The sequence below is a fragment of the Scatophagus argus genome, chromosome 19, assembly GCF_020382885.2.
Source record: "Scatophagus argus isolate fScaArg1 chromosome 19, fScaArg1.pri, whole genome shotgun sequence".
NCBI classification, from domain to species: Eukaryota; Metazoa; Chordata; class Actinopteri; family Scatophagidae; genus Scatophagus; species Scatophagus argus.
In genome coordinates, this window is record NC_058511.1 from 20,147,345 (window position 1) to 20,164,780 (window position 17,436).

Genomic DNA, 17,436 nt, shown 5'->3' on the forward strand with positions numbered 1-17,436 from the left:
GTGGGGACATACCTGCCTTCGTCCACCTCTTAATACAACCACCATCATGTAGCAATTATTAAAAGAAAAAAACAAAAAACAGTGTGCTGTGGCGAGGTGTAAACTATGGAGAATGGAGATTATAGCTGCGACAGCGCCACCTGGGGAATTACACCCCAGGAAATCTGAGCAAAACTGTGTTTAGTTATATAGATCAAGGCCACGCAGGTTTAAACACCACAGAGCGAGACGGCTTCAAATCAAAGATAATTTATTGACAAAATAGTGTAAGACAAAGCATAGATTGAACCAGTTACACACCAGGTAAATACACACTAAAAGAAACCATTGGGCACGATAAATGAAACCGGGCTGCGGCTACCGTGCGGCAGGACAACCAGAAGAGAAAGGAGGGGGAGGTCCTCAAAATAATCACCGTGAAACTGCAAACACACGCACACAAAATCAAGAAAAAAAGGGGATTGGGGGGGTCGTGAAGAGCGCACCACCACCGGGAATTAACCGCCGCAGGGAGCCTACAACACCTGGCTGCAAAAGAAACAAAAGTTAATAAAACAAGGGTGAACTAAACAAACATTTACCTAAATAAAAGGAAAAAACAAAAGGAAAACAATTTAAATAAACTCATCAATACAATGAAAAGGACCAACACAATTACAATCACACCACCGGGACCCGCATCGGTGGCGTGAGCACCATACGGTCACAAAACAGTCAGTGCCACGCTCAAGCGCATAACGCGGAGCGGGCCCAGGCAGCGCTCAACAAGACGGACAAAGGCGGAGGGCGCTTCAGTCACGCCAGCCGCCGGAGTCCGGACCAACAAGGAAAACGACCCAGGAGCAAGAGAGGAAACAAAACCCACAAGTCAAAACAGCAGTGTGGACCCAGGGAAGGGTGGCTGATTATAGCCGGCAATTTACCATGGAGGCACACAAACTAACTTTGCGCGTAAGTTACGTAACTGAAACAAATTCATACGCAGCACTCCGTCAGGCTACAGTCACGCCAAAAAGAGGCAGAGGACAACCAGCTCGTGCTCACTCAGCTGCACCAAAACACCAGAAAAGAATCAGCTGGGAACTGAGAAACAAAGCCGCTGAACGGCGGACAGTCGCGAACTTACCGAAAGGAGCAGGCGAGCACCTCCAGGAGAGGCCTCCCCGGAGCGATGCATCCTCACGGCCCCGGCAGCCGGTCGCGCTATACAGAGCCAAGATCGCGTCACCAAAACGAGCGCTCTATGCACACACGAGCAATGGAAGACTAACAGAATGCGTTACCTGAATGAAGAGGACCGTGCACCCGCAACGGCCACGCCAAACAATCACGGTGGTCACACCAAACCGGTGGCCACCGGAAGGAAGCGGAGGAAGAGGAAAAGGCAGGTGTATCTGCACCTCTCTAGGGACACATAGTGCCGCCCCTCAATCAGGACGCTCAGTGGGTTGACACGGTGCCATGTAATGGCAGGGAGAGAGACGACCTGTCACACTAGCTAGCTATGCTATTTCTGATTAAGCTTAACTTGGGGCTTTCTGCCGTCAGAGGTGCAGTCAAGTGTCGTTACCCTGTTAGCCAAGTTTACTTCACATGATACTGCATTTCAGGATGTCTATAAACACCCTTATTTATTTATGCGGTTTCCCTCTCATTTACACGTAAACGGTTCTCGTCGGTTTCCAGGTTCAAGATTTAGATGATCAACCATCCACCAGCTAGTCTGTAGACTCTGCAACAGGTCCCAGCCCTGACCAGCAACAACCATCAACTACCAGTTCAGGTACAGATACAACTCCACACACAACCACCGCTTCTGAAAGCACAGTGAGTCCTGTCACTGAGAGGCCATCAGCAAGTGACACTGTAGAGACATATGTGCCCCCCCCAACTGATCCTGCTCTGTGGTCAGCTCACATTTTAGATGCTGATCGTGTGGAGATTGTGCGGAGAGGTCCTTTAAAAGTCAGCTCTGGTGGTTGTGAAAATGTCTGTAACATAGTTCTATTGAATAGCAGAATGATCTCTGTACTGAGATGGTAAAGTCCCTCTGTTGAGTAAATTCTGTTGTGCAGTTATTTGTTCTTATGTGTAGTTATTTACTGGAGAAATTTGCACATTATTACTTACAAGGGTGTATACTTGAATAATTTGTTCTGTGTTTACAATGTTTAGTTCGATGTTCAGTCTACAGTACAGTACAAATCTTTGTTTATAATAATGGTGGTTGTGTTTATTTATCATTATAACCTTTCTTAACTTCATGTTTGGTGTCATTATTAATTCAGAAGTATTTATTCAAAACATTAATATTGATGAGTTGTTTTGGAAATAAAGGGAATCGCACTGATAAATTCTGAATTATTGTTCATTCCGGGGGGAGGGGGGCACCACAAAGCATTTGTGCTGAGGGCACCCAAATGGCTAGCAACGGCACTGTGTGCATTTCTTGAGAAATTCCCATAACAGTTAGACAGCTAATTTTTAGAGCCACATCCAAACTCCTCACAACAGGGTCTGTAGGTTATCTTGAGCAAATGGGTGATGATTTTCTGGAAGCTTCACTGTTACGTTTTTTAGGTTAAGTACCATCTAATTCCTCTGTATTCAAGAGTAGGAAGACATTTCTACAGCTGATATCTCTAAACTCTGCAGCTCTCACCAAAAATTTCTGGATGCAGAAACTTTAAAACATACATTTTTTAGGCTGCAATCCACCACTGCAAGAGTGTCATCATTTCTTCAGTATTTTGTAAGTAAAAATGTGACAATCTGTATTTATTTCAGTGTCTCGCAGAACTGGTGTGACTGAGGTTTGGCTTCTAAAATCTCATTCTAAAGCCTTCGTCAGCAGACAGCGATGGCGTACTGATGTTATCTTGCATTACTGGTGTCAGACTTTCTTTCTACTTGAACTACTTAAATGTAAACCCTGCCAGCAGCATTAAAACTGACCCTCCTGGTTGTGTTTCTGGACAGGCAGTGTGGTACAGGCTACACCTCGTGTATCTGTCGCATCGGCAGTTCATTGGCTCCCACGATCATGTTGCTGGAGGACGTCCGGCTTCTCCTGCCGCCGCTGATCTTCGCTGGGACGGGAATCGGCAGCTTGGTCTTCGTGCTCCCTGAGACGCTCAACTTCCGTCCGCCTGAAAACATCTTGGATGTCAAGGAGGGAAGGTAGAGGGTTTCCGTGTTGCTGTCTGTCTGAAGGAGATTTTACGGCTCCATCTCTTTGCTCTGGTGGAGTCAAACATCTGAGCTCCATGCAGGAAACTGGAGATTGTGTTACCATGTGTGCATATTGTAGAAGGGTTCTTGAAAACAGTGGTCCCAGACTTTTTCACTTCCAGGACCCACATACACAAATTAAACACTGACTAAATCTAATGATCACTCTGTGTCATTAAAAGCTGACACAGAGTGAGCTGAATGTAAATTTGTGTGGTTGGTAGTTACACATATAACCCAAGTTCTATGCTCTCCTTGTCTTTACACAGTGGCAGTACACTCAGTTAGAAATACAATCAAACACACACATAATACTGCAGGTGACCTGGTAAAGCCACGGCTTCCAACCAATCAGAATCCAGGCTCCTCAGAGGTCACGATCTAGTGACTACGTTCCTCTTTTTCTTTCTTTCTGTTTAGACACAGACAAAGCAATGGAAACAGAGATGCAGAGACTGAGCTGAGGAAGATAAACTCTGAAGACCCGACAGCCCAGCAGCAAAACTGACAAGCTGCAGTCTGTTGATGTCACAGCTGATGTCCCTTTAGTGTTCTGAGTCTTTATTAAAGCACTGAAGTGATGCTTGACTGTCTGTTGTTCAGACACATAACACCTTGTTAAGCACATCAAGTATTTTGTGTCTGTTTGTCTACTTCACGTTACTTTTTTCTGGCTTTTTCATTTCTTAAAACTGGCTCAAAAGCTGCTGTATAGCTGAGCCTCGTGTCATCAGTGTGTGTTGTGGTCCGTCTGTAACGGCTCAGTGGTGTCTGTAATGTGAAATCCTGGGGATTAAATTGTTTAAATGCATTGAAGCAGCACATCACAAGACCTGGTGATGATGTGTTTGAGTCAAAAAAAGGTGAGAAATATAAAATATTTTATAAAATATTCATTGTTGTCATGATTACGAGCTGGGTGGAAACGGTGGAACATGTGACTCTGCAGAGACACGACTCAGTGGATCCAGCGCTCATTAAAACCTCTTCCTGCTCGCCTTCACGCTGAAGCGTCAGGTGGACTCAGTCTGAAACCTAACAGAAGACTCAGTGACACATTGGAGGTCACAGTGCAGAAGGTTAAAATCACTGCTTCAAAGAATCCTGTTTGTATTTTGTAAACATATAACATGTTATTAAGGTGACATCTTAATCTGAAAGTAACTATAACCAAAGCAAATGTACATTTTCTGCCTCTGATGTGCCAAGGAGTGAAAGTAAAAACTACTGAGTACTTCAGTAAGTGTACTTTGTTACTTTCCACCACCAGCTAATGAGTTAAAGGCTCAAACACTGAGGCTCACTGCTGCCAATCAAACAGCACCCTGCACTTCTCTACATTTGTTAGCTTGATGCCGCTATGAAAACCAAGAGCACATGGAGAACAACACATATTGGGTGGACAGGACAGGAAATGATGATTAGAAGAATGCTTATTTAGAATGATGGGTATTATTTGAGTTCTTTTCAATAACAACATCATGTCATGTGTCACCGTGGGGTGGTCTGCTATCATCCTGAAGTGAAACTGGTCAGTGGCAACAGAAGGTTTCCTTTTAATTACACTCTGAAAACAGAGTAAAAACTAGCTGACATGTGGGATTTTGGATGGCCTTTATTTTGAAATGCTACATCAGAACGTCCTGAAACTCATTGTGAAACACCGTGGTGTGGTCTGCTATCATCCTGAAGTGAAACTGGTCAGTGGCAACAGAAGGTTTCCTTTTAATTACACTCTGAAAACAGAGTAAAAACTAGCTGACATGTGGGATTTTGGATGGCCTTTATTTTGAAATGCTACATCAGAACGTCCTGAAACTCATTGTGAAACACTGTGGTGTGGTCTGCTATCATCCTGAAGTGAAACTGGTCAGTGGCAACAGAAGGTTTCCTTTTAATTACACTCTGAAAACAGAGTAAAAACTAGCTGACATGTGGGATTTTGGATGGCCTTTATTTTGAAATGCTACATCAGAACGTCCTGAAACTCATTGTGAAACACCGTGTTGTGGTCTGCTATCATCCTGAAGTGAAACTGGTCAGTGGTGTGAGTCCCCTCCAGTTTAATCACGAGCACAAAGCGGTCTTTGGTTCCAGGCTTTTATCTGCGTCCTCAACATGCAGTTGCCACATGCCGATACGTCACGATACGTCATCAGTCCGTCAAGCCGTGAGGACTAAATAAATAAAATACACAAAAACACAAGCTGAGTTAAACAATAGAAAACATTCTCACAGAGAATAAGCATTCAACAATGTTACAAACAAATAAGAGAATAAACTTAACTTGTAAGTTATATTACCGAAATGCAAACAGGTCGTCACGTTACTAATATTCAAATGAGCTAACAAATTAGCATATTCAAGCCTCACTTACAGAACGTAAACAAACACATAACGAGCACTGCGGTCAAGCCAGCCTGCGATTCCAAAACGCGGTCAAGCCAGCCTCCCCAATGTTTTCGAGTGCCTCCGTATATGAGACACTATGGTAATAGCGAGTTCGAACCGATTTCACAATAAAAGCAGTGTCCGAGAAACCAGGAAAAATTACATTCAATCGTTAATAAAATAAAATAAATATAATAACTGAATAAATGAATGAACGAATAAATAAATCAAGATAAATAAAATATTAAAAACAATAAAATTAGTCAAAATATCATCAAATTTGTTCGCCCGGATTAGCGTTATCAGGGCCCCATCCTGGAATCATGCCACAGGGTTTGGGTTGCCGGGGCCCCTGCCCACAGCTGTCGCCCAAACTACATTGCACCAGCCCCTTGTGAACCTTCCCGCGGATGGTGGGCCTACAGGAGAGCTGTGCCCGACGTACACGTCTTTGTTGCCATACCAGTCACGAGAAGCTTTTGAACCGCTCTTAGTCAGATCTGTCTCCTTGGACCTGTTTGCCTTGGGAGACCCTACCAGGGGCATTAAGCCCCTGACAACACAGTGCCAAGGATCATTCGGGTGCTCAAACCCCTCCACCACGTTAAGGGGGGCGGTTCAAGGAGGGGGAAGTGAAATGTATCAGTGGCAACAGGAATTTTCTTTTAAATTGCACTCTGAAAACAGAAAACAAATTTGACGACGTGGGATTTTAGAGGACCTTTATTTTGAAATGCTACATCGGAACTTCCTCAAACTTATTGTGTGACACCCTGGGGTGGTCTGCTATCATGCTGGAGTGAGACTGGTCACTGGCAACAGGGCGTTTCCTTTTAATTGCACTTTCAAAACAGATAGTCAATCTGACGAGGTGTGGGATTTTGGGTGGCCTTTATTTTGAAATGCTACATCAGAATTTCCTGAAAGTCACTGTGTGACACCCTGGGGTGGTCTGCTATCATGCTGAAGTGAAACCGGTCACTGGCAACAGGGCGTTTCCTTTTAAGAGCACACTGAATAAGGATGAAAAAAAGGGACTTTTTTTAAAGGGACTTTATTTTGAAATGCTACATCAGAACTTCCTCAAACTTATTGTGTGACACCCTGGGGTGGTCTACTATCATGCTGAAGTGAAACCGGTCACTGACAACAGGGCGTTTCCTTTTAAACGCAGAGGAAAAATGAAGTTTTTAAAGGAGCTTTATTTTGAAATGCTACATCAGAACTTCCTCAAACTTAGTGTGTGACACCCTGGGGTGGTCTGCTATCATGCTGAAGTGAAACCGGTCACTGACAACAGGGCGTTTCCTTTTAAACGCAGAGGAAAAATGAAGTTTTTAAAGGAGCTTTATTTTGAAATGCTACATCAGAACTTCCTGAAACTTAGTGTGTGACACCCTGGGGTAGTCGACTATCATGCTGAAGTGAGACTGGACACTGGCAACAGGGCGTTTCCCTTTAATTGCACTCTGAAAACAGAGAACAGATCTGATGATATATTGGATTTTGGATGGCTTATATTTTGAAACGCTACATCAGAACTTCCTGAAACTTAGTGTGTGACACCCTGGGGTAGTCTACTATCATGCTGAAGTCAGATTGGTCACTGGAAACAGGGCGTTTCCTTTTAATTGCCCTCTGAAAACAGAGAACAAATCTGATGATGTATTGGATTTTGGATGGCCTTTATTTTGAAACGCTACATCAGAACTTCCTGAAACTTATTGTGTGACATCCTGGGGTGATCTACTATCATGCTGAAGTGAGATTGGTCACTGGAAACAGGGCGTTTTCTTTTAATTGCACACTGAACACTGAGGAAAAATGAAGTTTTTAAAGGAGCTTTATTTTGAAATGCTACATCAGAATTTCCTGAAACTGATTGTGTGACACCCTGGGGTGGTCTACTATCATGCTGAAGTGAGATTGGTCACTGGAAACAGGGCGTTTCCTTTTAATTGTACTCTGAAAACAGAGAACAGATCTGATGATATATTGGATTTTGGATGGCCTTTATTTTGAAATGCTACATCATAACTTCCTGAAACTTAATGTGTGATACCCTGGGGTGGTCTACTATCATACTGAAGTCAGATTGGTCACTGGAAACAGGGCGTTTCCTTTTAATTGCACTCTGAATACACAGAACAGATCTGATGATATATTGGATTTTGGATTACCTTTATTTTGAAATGCTACATCAGAATTTCCTGAAACTTATTGTGTGACACACTGGGGTGGTCTACTGTCATGCTGAAGTGAGACTGGTCACTGGAAACAGGGCGTTTTCTTTTAATTGCACACTGAACACAGAGGAAAAATGAAGTTTTTAAAGGGACTTTATTTTGAAATGCTACATCAGAACTTCCTGAAACTTATTGTGTGACACCCTGGGGTGGCCTGCTATCATGCTGAAGTGAAATTGGTCACTGATAACAGAGCGTTTTCTTTTAATTGCACTCTGAATTCAGAGAACAAATTTGAGGATATTTTGACTAATTTTATTCTTTTAAATATTTTATTTATCTTGATTTATTTATTCGTTCATACATTTATTCAGTTATTATATTTATTTTATTTAATTAACGATTGAATGTAATTTTGCCTGGTTTCTCGGACACTGCTTTCATTGTGAAATCGGTTCGAACTCGCTATTACCATAGTGTCTCATATACGGAGGCACTCGAAAACATTGGGGAGGCTGGCTTGACCGCGTTTTGGAATCGCAGGCTGGCTTGACAGCCCTCAGTGTTTACCTCACACAGCTGTTTGATAGATGAAAGATTATAACACGCATTTCGAAACGGAGTCAGACTGTCAATAACAATGCGGGACAACATCTCAAATTTGCGGGACTTTTCCCGCACAAAGCGGGACATCTGTTCACCCTATCTACAAGTATAACGTTTTAAACTGCCACAGAACCTCACGACGTCATCTTGTAGCAATATATTGTGATATTCTACTGATTAGACTGTAGACCCTGCTGCGCGCATCTCTGCTGCGTACGACGGAAACGGTTTTTATGGTTTTTAAAGTGTAGAGTATAGGTGAAAACCTGACAAATAAGACACACGGACACTATGAACACATGGTCCTGAGGTTACATGTAATATTCATCAGCGGTGTTACATGACCTGACTCTCATCAAAGTTACATGTGTCAGTCTAGACGGGAGAAACAAAACTCAGCGTTGGAGGTTATTTCAGTGTTCTCTTTCACACAGAGCCTGAACCGGACAGGCAGCTCATTATTTACATTAGACAGCTCCATGGTGATGTTGTCTGTGTACACACGCGCGCGCGCACACAGTTCACGTTCAACAGGTGTTCTCTGGAGGAAGTCTCCTGGTCGCGCGGACAGTTTCTGGTAATTCACTGTACACTCGATATAGAGCCGATGTGACGCAGAGCTGCCGCTGTTTGTGAAGCGTTCAGACAAGGTGTGGCGTTGTGCTGTGGCCTGCAGGTGCGCAGCGGGGGACACGCGACACAGCTCCCACGGCACCTGCTCCTACTGACGGGACGACACCGGCGGTAGGTCCTCTTTCGCTAAACTCTACACACAGGAATGATTGGACATTTTAGTAGGATGAGATGTCACTGAAGAAGTGCACATCGTAACTTTGGATCTGGAGACTACTGTACGGATGTGCTCTGCCTTCTGTCATCAGGGAACCACATTATAGCTTCGTTTTAATACATATTATCCAAGTAGTATTATGTGTTTATGTTGCTGATATAAGAACACATATCATAACTGGGCTTCGATCGAATTTCTATTATATCCTCAAGATGTACACGGCCCTCTTTGGCATTTCTAAGGCCATTTTATCTTTCATTCAGTATAATTTACCGTGATAAATACAAATGGAATATTATTTGACTGTATCAAGATTTAAGATCACTTCTTGTATTAGCTACCATCCGACCATCCACGGTCAGTCTCTGTGATCTGATACAGAAGTTCAGCCATACTGTCCCTGGAACAAAGCAGGGTGTGTGATAAGGTATCAGCATAATTTGTAACCCTCCTACATTTGCGTGAATGTGCACAGGATAACCACCAGGTCATTTTTATTTGACCTGTAGCGCATTTCTTACAAATTGTGCACACTTTGTAGTCTAACTATGACAAATCTCCGTCTGCTGAATTGTTTTCATTATGAGCTTGAATGGAAATCAGTGGGTCCCAGGCAGATGGCCACTGTTGTATAAAAATATGTCATTTGTAGTAAGTAGTAAAGACATACAACAACATTGGTATAACAATCATCTATTGTTATAATTTATGAATCTATTATTATCTAACCTTACAGCTTCTGCTGTTGGATTATTCCCTGACAGGACACTCACAGGAAAATGAACTGGGGATTTTTGGAGAACATCCTCAGTGGGGTGAACAAATACTCTACCGTGATCGGGCGCATCTGGCTGTCTGTGGTCTTCCTCTTCAGGATCTTGGTGTATGTGGCGGCAGCCGAGCAGGTATGGAAGGATGAGCAGAAGGATTTTGTGTGCAACACCAGGCAGCCCGGCTGTGAGAATGCCTGCTTCGACCACTTCTTCCCCATCTCCCAGGTGCGCCTCTGGGCTCTGCAGCTAATCATGGTGTCCACCCCGTCCCTGCTGGTGGCCCTGCATGTGGCCTACAGGGAGCACCGAGAGGCCAAACACAAGCAGAAACTTTACAAGGACAAAGGCAGCATTGATGGAGGTCTGTTCTGCACCTACACCATCAGCCTGGTTTTCAAGACATTCTTCGAGGTGGGCTCCCTACTTGCTTTCTACTTCCTGTATAACGGCTTTGAAGTGCCCATCCTGCTCCACTGCAGCCAGAGTCCCTGTCCAAACACGGTCAACTGTTACATTGCCAAAGCCACAGAGAAGAAGATCTTCCTCTACATCATGGGCTGCACCTCCATTCTGTGTATCGCTCTGAATTTTGTGGAGCTCATGTACATTATATGGAAGCAGGTTTTGAAATGTTTCATCAGGAGGTACGCTCCTGTAGAAGACAAGAATTTTAGCCACTGCCACTCACCTGTTTCTAACAAGTTTGTCTCCGCCGAGCTTAGAGTAAATAGCACAGGCCAATTTGCATCCACAGCTGAAAACCAGCCAGTCCAGTCTGACACTGTCTGAGAGGTCATGTTTCCAGCTCAAAGTGAAACCACAAGTGAAAGCCAGGTTTAGCTGATGAAACAAAATGGACATTGCTCACTAGTGGTAGCTTTTATAACTTGAGCTCTACAAAAAGAGGCAAAAGATTCAACCGTAGCCTACAATTGGGAAAATTGAGAAAAGTCATATGATTTACCACTGTAAATACATTTTAATTAAAGATATTAATGCGCAGTCAAATCACTAATTAAGTTATGCAATTTAACATTAACTAACTCTAAATATAAGTACTCAGGAGTCAAGGATTTCAGAATCAGAATTCCTTGATTTATCCCCGAAGGGAAATTTAAAGAATTCTTACTGGAAACATTAATTTTATATAACTCCATTTCAGCTATACAAGTTGTAACTCAAATTTGACATGTCTCCTTTTTGGTTAATTTGACTTTTGAAAGCTTTTGTTCAATGTCCTCTGAGGCTCTGGAGGAGCTTTGTCAAGACAGAGATAACAACCCTGATGATGTCAATGTGATGTCATCACTGCACATTTTTAACACTACATTTTTTGCATTACCCTCCCTCCCTTTACTAGGCATTGAGGGTCTAATCAGAGCTGGATTATGAATTAGAAGCCTGCATCCTGTGGACTACATTGGACTAACTTGGCTTCTGTTGCTTCAGTTCCAACCATTCTTTTTAAAGGATCTGTGCCCACTTTTAAGCCTTAACCGAAGTCTGACACTAAATTGCTGTACTTCTTTAAAACATAAACTTTAAAACCTTAAGTCTTTATTTTAAACAAATGATTTGTAATGCACCTTTTCATCGCATGCAAAAAAAATTGCACAGGTAAAATAAATTTGCAAGGTTGAGCAAATACTCGGCTCAAGCAAGCACCTGATACAGATACAGTATCATCTGAAACAATATCTGTACTTCTGATGAATGAAAATCCTCACTGGGTAGCTTACTGAAATTTATGAAACCTTTCTCTGTAAATAGTTCTCTTACTCTTGTAATCAAAAATATTGAAAATATCTGAAGCCTCAATAGTTTTCTTATAAATAATAAATAAATTAACCATAAACATAATTTCAGGTATAAATGAACAAATTCTGGTTAGTCCTGCTCAATTCCTGTTTAAGCACCACCTGCTTCCAGTTTAGGCCACATCCACTCCAAGTACAGCTGTAAATAGATTAGCTGGTTGAACAGATGCACATAATGCTACATGGTGGTGAAGTTAGCACTGTCGCCTCATAGCAAGAGGGTTCCAGGTCCGAATCCTGGTCTGGGCCTTTCTGTGTGGAGTTCTCCCTGTGCCTGGGCGGGTTTTCTCTGGGTACTCTGGCTTCCTCCCACAATTCCAAAAACATGAACATTAGGTTATTTGGCTACTCTACATTGCCACTAGGAGTGAGTGCGTGAGAGTATGGTCGCCTGTCTTGGTGTGTCAGCCCTGCGATTGGCTGGCGACCAGTCCGGGGTGAACGCCGCCTCTCACCTGTAGTCAGCTGGGATAGGCTTCAGCCCCCCTGCGACCCTGATGGATAAGTGGTATAGAAAATGGGTGGATGGATGGATTCCTCCAGTTCTGGTTAACAATGGCTCAATTCCACCAAGTCTCACAGTAAGCCATGAAAATCAAGAAATGTTTCTGCAAGTTGTTAAAAATTATGTAAAAATGTATTTTTTCCGAAGTTGGACAGATAATCACATAAGTCCTGTGTTGTTTGTGTTGATTGACAAAGGACATTCTAAAATCATTAAAGTCATTATATTGTTAATGCATTGGATTGTTTCAGTTTTTTTCATAGTTGTATATATGATGATATATACAGTGGTATGAAAAAGTTTGGGCACCCCTGATCATTTTCAGGATTTTCCTTTATAAATCATTGGTTGTTCGGATCAGCAATTTCAGTTAAATATATCATATAGCAGACAAACACAGTGATATTTCAGAAGTGAAATGAAGTTTATAGGATTAACAGAAAGTGTGCAACAATTACTTAAACAACATTAGGCAGGTGCATAAATTTGGGCACCACAACAGAAAAATGACATCAATATTTCGTAGATCCTCCTTTTGCAGAAATAACAGCCTCTAAACGCTTCCTATAGCTTCCAATGAGGGTCTGGAGTCTGGTTGAAGGTATTTTTGACCATTCTTCTTTACAAAAAATCTCCAGTTCAGTCAGGTTTGATGGTTTCCGAGCATGGGCAGCCCGCTTTAAATCACACCACAGATTTTCAATAATGTTCAGGTCTGGGGACTGAGATGGCCATTCCAGAACGTTGTAGTTGTTCCTCTGCATGAATGCCTTTGTAGAGTTTGAGCAGTGTTTGGGGTCGTTGTCTTGTTGAAGTATCCAGCCCTGGCGCAACTTCAACTTTGTCACTGATTCTTGAACATTGTTGGCAAGAATCTGCTGATACTGACTGGAATCCATGCGACCTTCAACTTTTACAAGATTGCCAGTACCTGCACTGGCCACACAGCCCCACAGCATGATGGAACCACCATCAAATTTTACTGTGGGTAGCAAGTGTTTGTCTTGGAATGCTGTGTTCTTCTTCCGCCATGCATACCGCCCCTTGTTATGTCCAAATAACTCAATTTTACATTCATCAGTCCACAGCACCTTATTCCAAAAGGAAGCTGGCTTGTCCAAATGTGCTTTAGCATACCTCAAGCGACTCTGTTTGTGGCATGTGCGTAGAAAAGGCTTCCACCGCATTACTCTCCCATACAGCATCTCCTTGTGCAAAGTGCGCTGAATAGTTGAACGATGCACAGTGACACCATCTGCAGCAAGATCATGTTGTAGGTCTTTGGAGCTGGTCTGTGGGTTGAGTTTGACCGTTCTCACCATTCCTCGCCTCTGCTTATCAGAGATTTTCTTGGCCTGCCACTCCGGGCCTTAACTAGGACTGTGCCTGTGGTCTTCCATTTCCTCACTATGTTCCTCACAGTGGAAACTGACAGCTTAAATCTCTGAGCCAGCTTTTTGTATCCTTCCCCTAAACCATGATGTTGGACAATCTTTGTTTTCAGGTCATTTGAGAGTTGTTTTGAGGCTCCCATGTTGCCACTCCTCAGAGAAGATGCAAAAGGGAGAACAACTTGCTACTGGCCACCTGAAATACCCTTTCTCATGATCGGATTCACCTGTGTATGTAGGTCAAGGGTCAATGAGCTTACCAAACAAACTTTGTGTTCCAATAATTAGTGCTAAAGGTACTCAAATCAATAAAACAACAAGGGTGCCCAAATTTATGCACCTGCCTAATGTTGTTTAAGTAATTGTTGCACACTTTCTGTTAATCCTATAAACTTCATTTCACTTCTGAAATATCACTGTGTTTGTCTGCTATATGATATATTTAACTGAAATTGCTGATCCGAACAACCAATGATTTATAAAGGAAAATCCTGAAAATGATCAGGGGTGCCCAAACTTTTTCATACCACTGTATGATGTTTTGAAAATCTATTTTAGAATTGAACAATTTAAGTCATAATATTGTTGGAGATACTCAATGGAATTTTGACATGTTGTACATTAGCGTTTGAATATGACTATGCAATTATTAGCAGATATCATGACAAACTGCAGATAAAATCATGAATTATCATGACTGGTAACAAATCATGACTCACATACACTCACACAGTCAATTTAAACTATTTTGCGGGGAACAAAATGTTAAAATAAGAGGTACAAAAACTATGGTATGTCACTCTCAACTTAACTGTAGGATATAGGATAGACTTCAAAATCCTTATAAGACTTATAAGGATCTCAATGACAAAGCTCTGTCCTATTTCAAGGACCTCATTGTTCCTTATTGCCCCAGTAGAACACTTCGCTCCCAGAATGCAGGTCTGCTAGTGGTTCCCAGTATCTCTAAAAACAGACTGGGAGGTAGAGCTTTCAGCTACCGTGCTCCACTACTAATCTGGTACCATCTTTTTCTGTATTCATCTGTCAACTAAGGCACTGTTCAAATATGCTTGTCTTAACATTGTCAAGATTCAAGATTCAAGAGATTTTCCATGCGTAAAAATGTTTAGATGAAATACAGTAGTCTGGCCTAGTTTAGCAGCAAAGGTGGATGGGGTAGCTGGAAACACTCTTGTTTCTTCAGATGATGCTGGATATACAGGGAGGATGTTAAAGGCTGCAGGTTGCAGGGGTAAAAATTTGTTCATAGCCCCAGTTCAAGAAGAGCTAAGCACAAGTCCCCTACCGCTAACTGATGAAGAATTCAGTAACATGGCCAAAGCCTCAAGTCAAAAATGTGGAACAGCTGCTTCCCTGCAGATTCTAGAGGATCACATTAACTCTTGTACAGTCATTGACAGTGACAGTTATCATGACCTGCCTGAGATTGACAGCTGTCAATTCAATTCAATTTCAATTTATTTATTGATGTAGCACCTTATACAGTCAAAATTGTCTCTAGATGCGTTACAGAGACCCAGAGCCTGAACCCCCGAGCAAGGAGACAGTGGCAAGGAAAAACTCCGTTTTAACAGGAAGAAACCTTGAGCATGACCCGGCTCACAAGGGAGAACTATCCTGCTGATAGTCGGCTGGGTGAAGGGGGGGAGAAGAGGTAGACAGGAAAGAGAGGATGAAAGAGAGAGAGAGAGAGAAACATACATGCAATAAATATCATAAATTACAAAGGACAAACATGACAGGTTGTTTTAATTGGAATTCTGAAGACTATGTATTGTATGTATTTGTTTTTTATCTAATATGGTGTTTAAGTTAGTTATATTAGCACTACATAGAAGAACAACATGGGCAGATGTTGATAGTAGACATTGGGTTAATCCTGAAAAGAAAAAATGTAAGTATTTATTGTGGCTGTTTTCACAGCTGGCATTGGTATGTCTTTTTGGGTGTTTTAGTCAACTCTAACTGTAGGTGAGAACACACGCAAGAGGTATTGACAACGCAGATTTGATGGTACAGACCACATTCAGAGGTGCTGGGTCACATAAGGCCACAAAAAAAACCCCAAAAAACTAATGCCTGGAACCTCCAGAGTTGGTACAACCATTACAGATGGTAGGTGCTGTTCACTATTAGCACTGATGTACACATTTTATAAAATGTGTAAAATAAAGCTGATTCTGATTCTGATTAAGGAAGGTAGACAGTATTATAGTGCAGTTAAAATGGTCATGTAACAAAGCTTGTACTACACCTTTTTTTTAATTAGGCTGGTCAACTGTCAGTGACCCTACCAAGGCAGGAAACTCCCTTAACTCAGGGGAGTGAGTTAACACTGTCCCTTAACAGGATGTGACCCATATCTCCTTTTACAAGCAACCCTAACATCGAATGGGCATATCCCCTGAATTATAGACTGAAAGGTAGAGCCAAATACAAGTTAATCCTCCTGCTGTGTTCATTTGTTTTAATTTTTGTTTTGATTTAATTATCCAAAAAAATATATCCTCATAAGCATTCTTAATATTTAATTACTATTCTGTCAATATTTAGTGCAATGGTGTTCCTTACCTCTCACAGATAATGGTTCAAATAGAATAATTCAGTCGTTTTTCATTAAAAAAAATACATGTTCAATGTTTTTTTTAATGTTTCACCACTTTCAGTTTCACTTTTCTGACACCCTTTTACCCCCAGTTGGACTGCTGGGTCAAACTGATGTGAGGTGAACCATTTTCATGTTATTTGTTGATTACACTAATTAAGGCAAGCAGTTGAAGTTTCATACTGGAAAAAAATACTTGTAACTTGTAACTTCTTGATCTTCAAACTTTAAAATGGGTCAATTTGACCTGTAACATAATATAAGGGTTAAATTAGTCAAAAAAATAAATAAAGCATCTTCATTCTGTCTAATTTTAATTGTGTTGCAGGAGATGCTGCTATTGGACAGGGTGTAACTTTTTTTTCCTCAATGTGGCAATTTTTTTTCTCATAGCAGCAATTCAGAATAAAATTCAGAGTTAAATTCTCTATATTGACTGGATATTTGTGCATATTACAAAACCACTTACTAAATAAATCAATAATGTTACACAAAATGTTGATTTAAAACAAAATTTACCTGACTTCTTTAGTGGTGTTAGAACAGCATGGCAATGACAGAACTGATCAAATTCAACCTCTAAGTATTACTTAGTATTCAACACTGCCACTCTAGTTTATTAAGTGTTCTGTCAGTTGGGACAGTTTTACCTCTTGGATAGAAACATAACTTTTCTTTAAAGAAAATATTGTGTTTCATATCCCGTGAGAATCAAGAGAGGATTTTCAAGAATATGTCCGTCACTCTTTCTCTTATCACTATTAACACATAACCAGATGTGTCACAAGAGAAATGAAGCAGCTGAGACAAGGTCTTAAAGAAACTCCAATGTGGACAGTGCTAAGGTAGTGACTGGACATGGCAGCCTTGCTTTCACCACAAGAGGGAGTGGGGGATATAAGCAATGTTTTTTTAATACCTTTGACAAAAACTAATAAATATTAGTTTGCAGAACCACAAAACCCCCAAAAGAGTACAAAAATAAAAAATGATTTTTGCTTTGTGTGCGCTTGAATTCTCTGTATCCCACTAGCATCAACTGTTTTACTCTTTGAGTTTAAAGGTTTGTTCACACTTAGTGGGTTTGTTTCCATGAAAACAAACTCAGGTGTGACTG

At 41.5% G+C, this 17,436-nt stretch overlaps 2 protein-coding genes across 6 annotated transcripts; both read left to right on the top strand.

Moving 5' to 3' along the window:
- Window positions 1–552: 552 nt before the first annotated feature.
- On the top strand, window positions 553–4,679 carry LOC124050084 (solute carrier family 22 member 7-like). 4 transcript variants are annotated; one of them, XR_006841547.1, is made up of 4 exons: window positions 553–951; window positions 1,687–1,783; window positions 2,980–3,180; window positions 3,652–4,678. XR_006841547.1 is itself a non-coding variant. In XM_046372201.1 (3 exons), the coding sequence occupies exons 1-3, from the start codon at window positions 925–927 to the stop codon at window positions 3,737–3,739; spliced, it is 312 nt and encodes a 103-aa protein (XP_046228157.1). In that variant the 5' UTR covers window positions 556–924; the 3' UTR covers window positions 3,740–4,679. The 4 variants fall into 4 exon arrangements, 1 of the variants encoding a protein (XP_046228157.1); XM_046372201.1 differs by lacking the exon at window positions 1,687–1,783 and having other exon boundaries at window positions 556–951; window positions 2,984–3,180; window positions 3,652–4,679; XR_006841546.1 differs by lacking the exon at window positions 553–951 and having other exon boundaries at window positions 1,648–1,783; window positions 3,652–4,473.
- Window positions 4,680–8,592: 3,913 nt separating this feature from the next.
- gjb7 (gap junction protein beta 7) lies at window positions 8,593–12,536 on the top strand. Of its 2 annotated transcripts, none has more exons than XM_046374013.1 (3): window positions 8,593–9,158; window positions 9,969–10,109; window positions 10,203–12,536. In XM_046374013.1, exons 2-3 carry the CDS (start codon window positions 9,984–9,986, stop codon window positions 10,764–10,766), a joined length of 690 nt encoding a protein of 229 aa, XP_046229969.1. In that variant the 5' UTR covers window positions 8,593–9,158; window positions 9,969–9,983; the 3' UTR covers window positions 10,767–12,536. The 2 variants fall into 2 exon arrangements, with proteins under 2 accessions (XP_046229969.1, XP_046229968.1); XM_046374012.1 differs by having other exon boundaries at window positions 8,593–8,991; window positions 9,091–9,158; window positions 9,969–12,536.
- The last annotated feature ends 4,900 nt before the right edge of the window (window positions 12,537–17,436 follow it).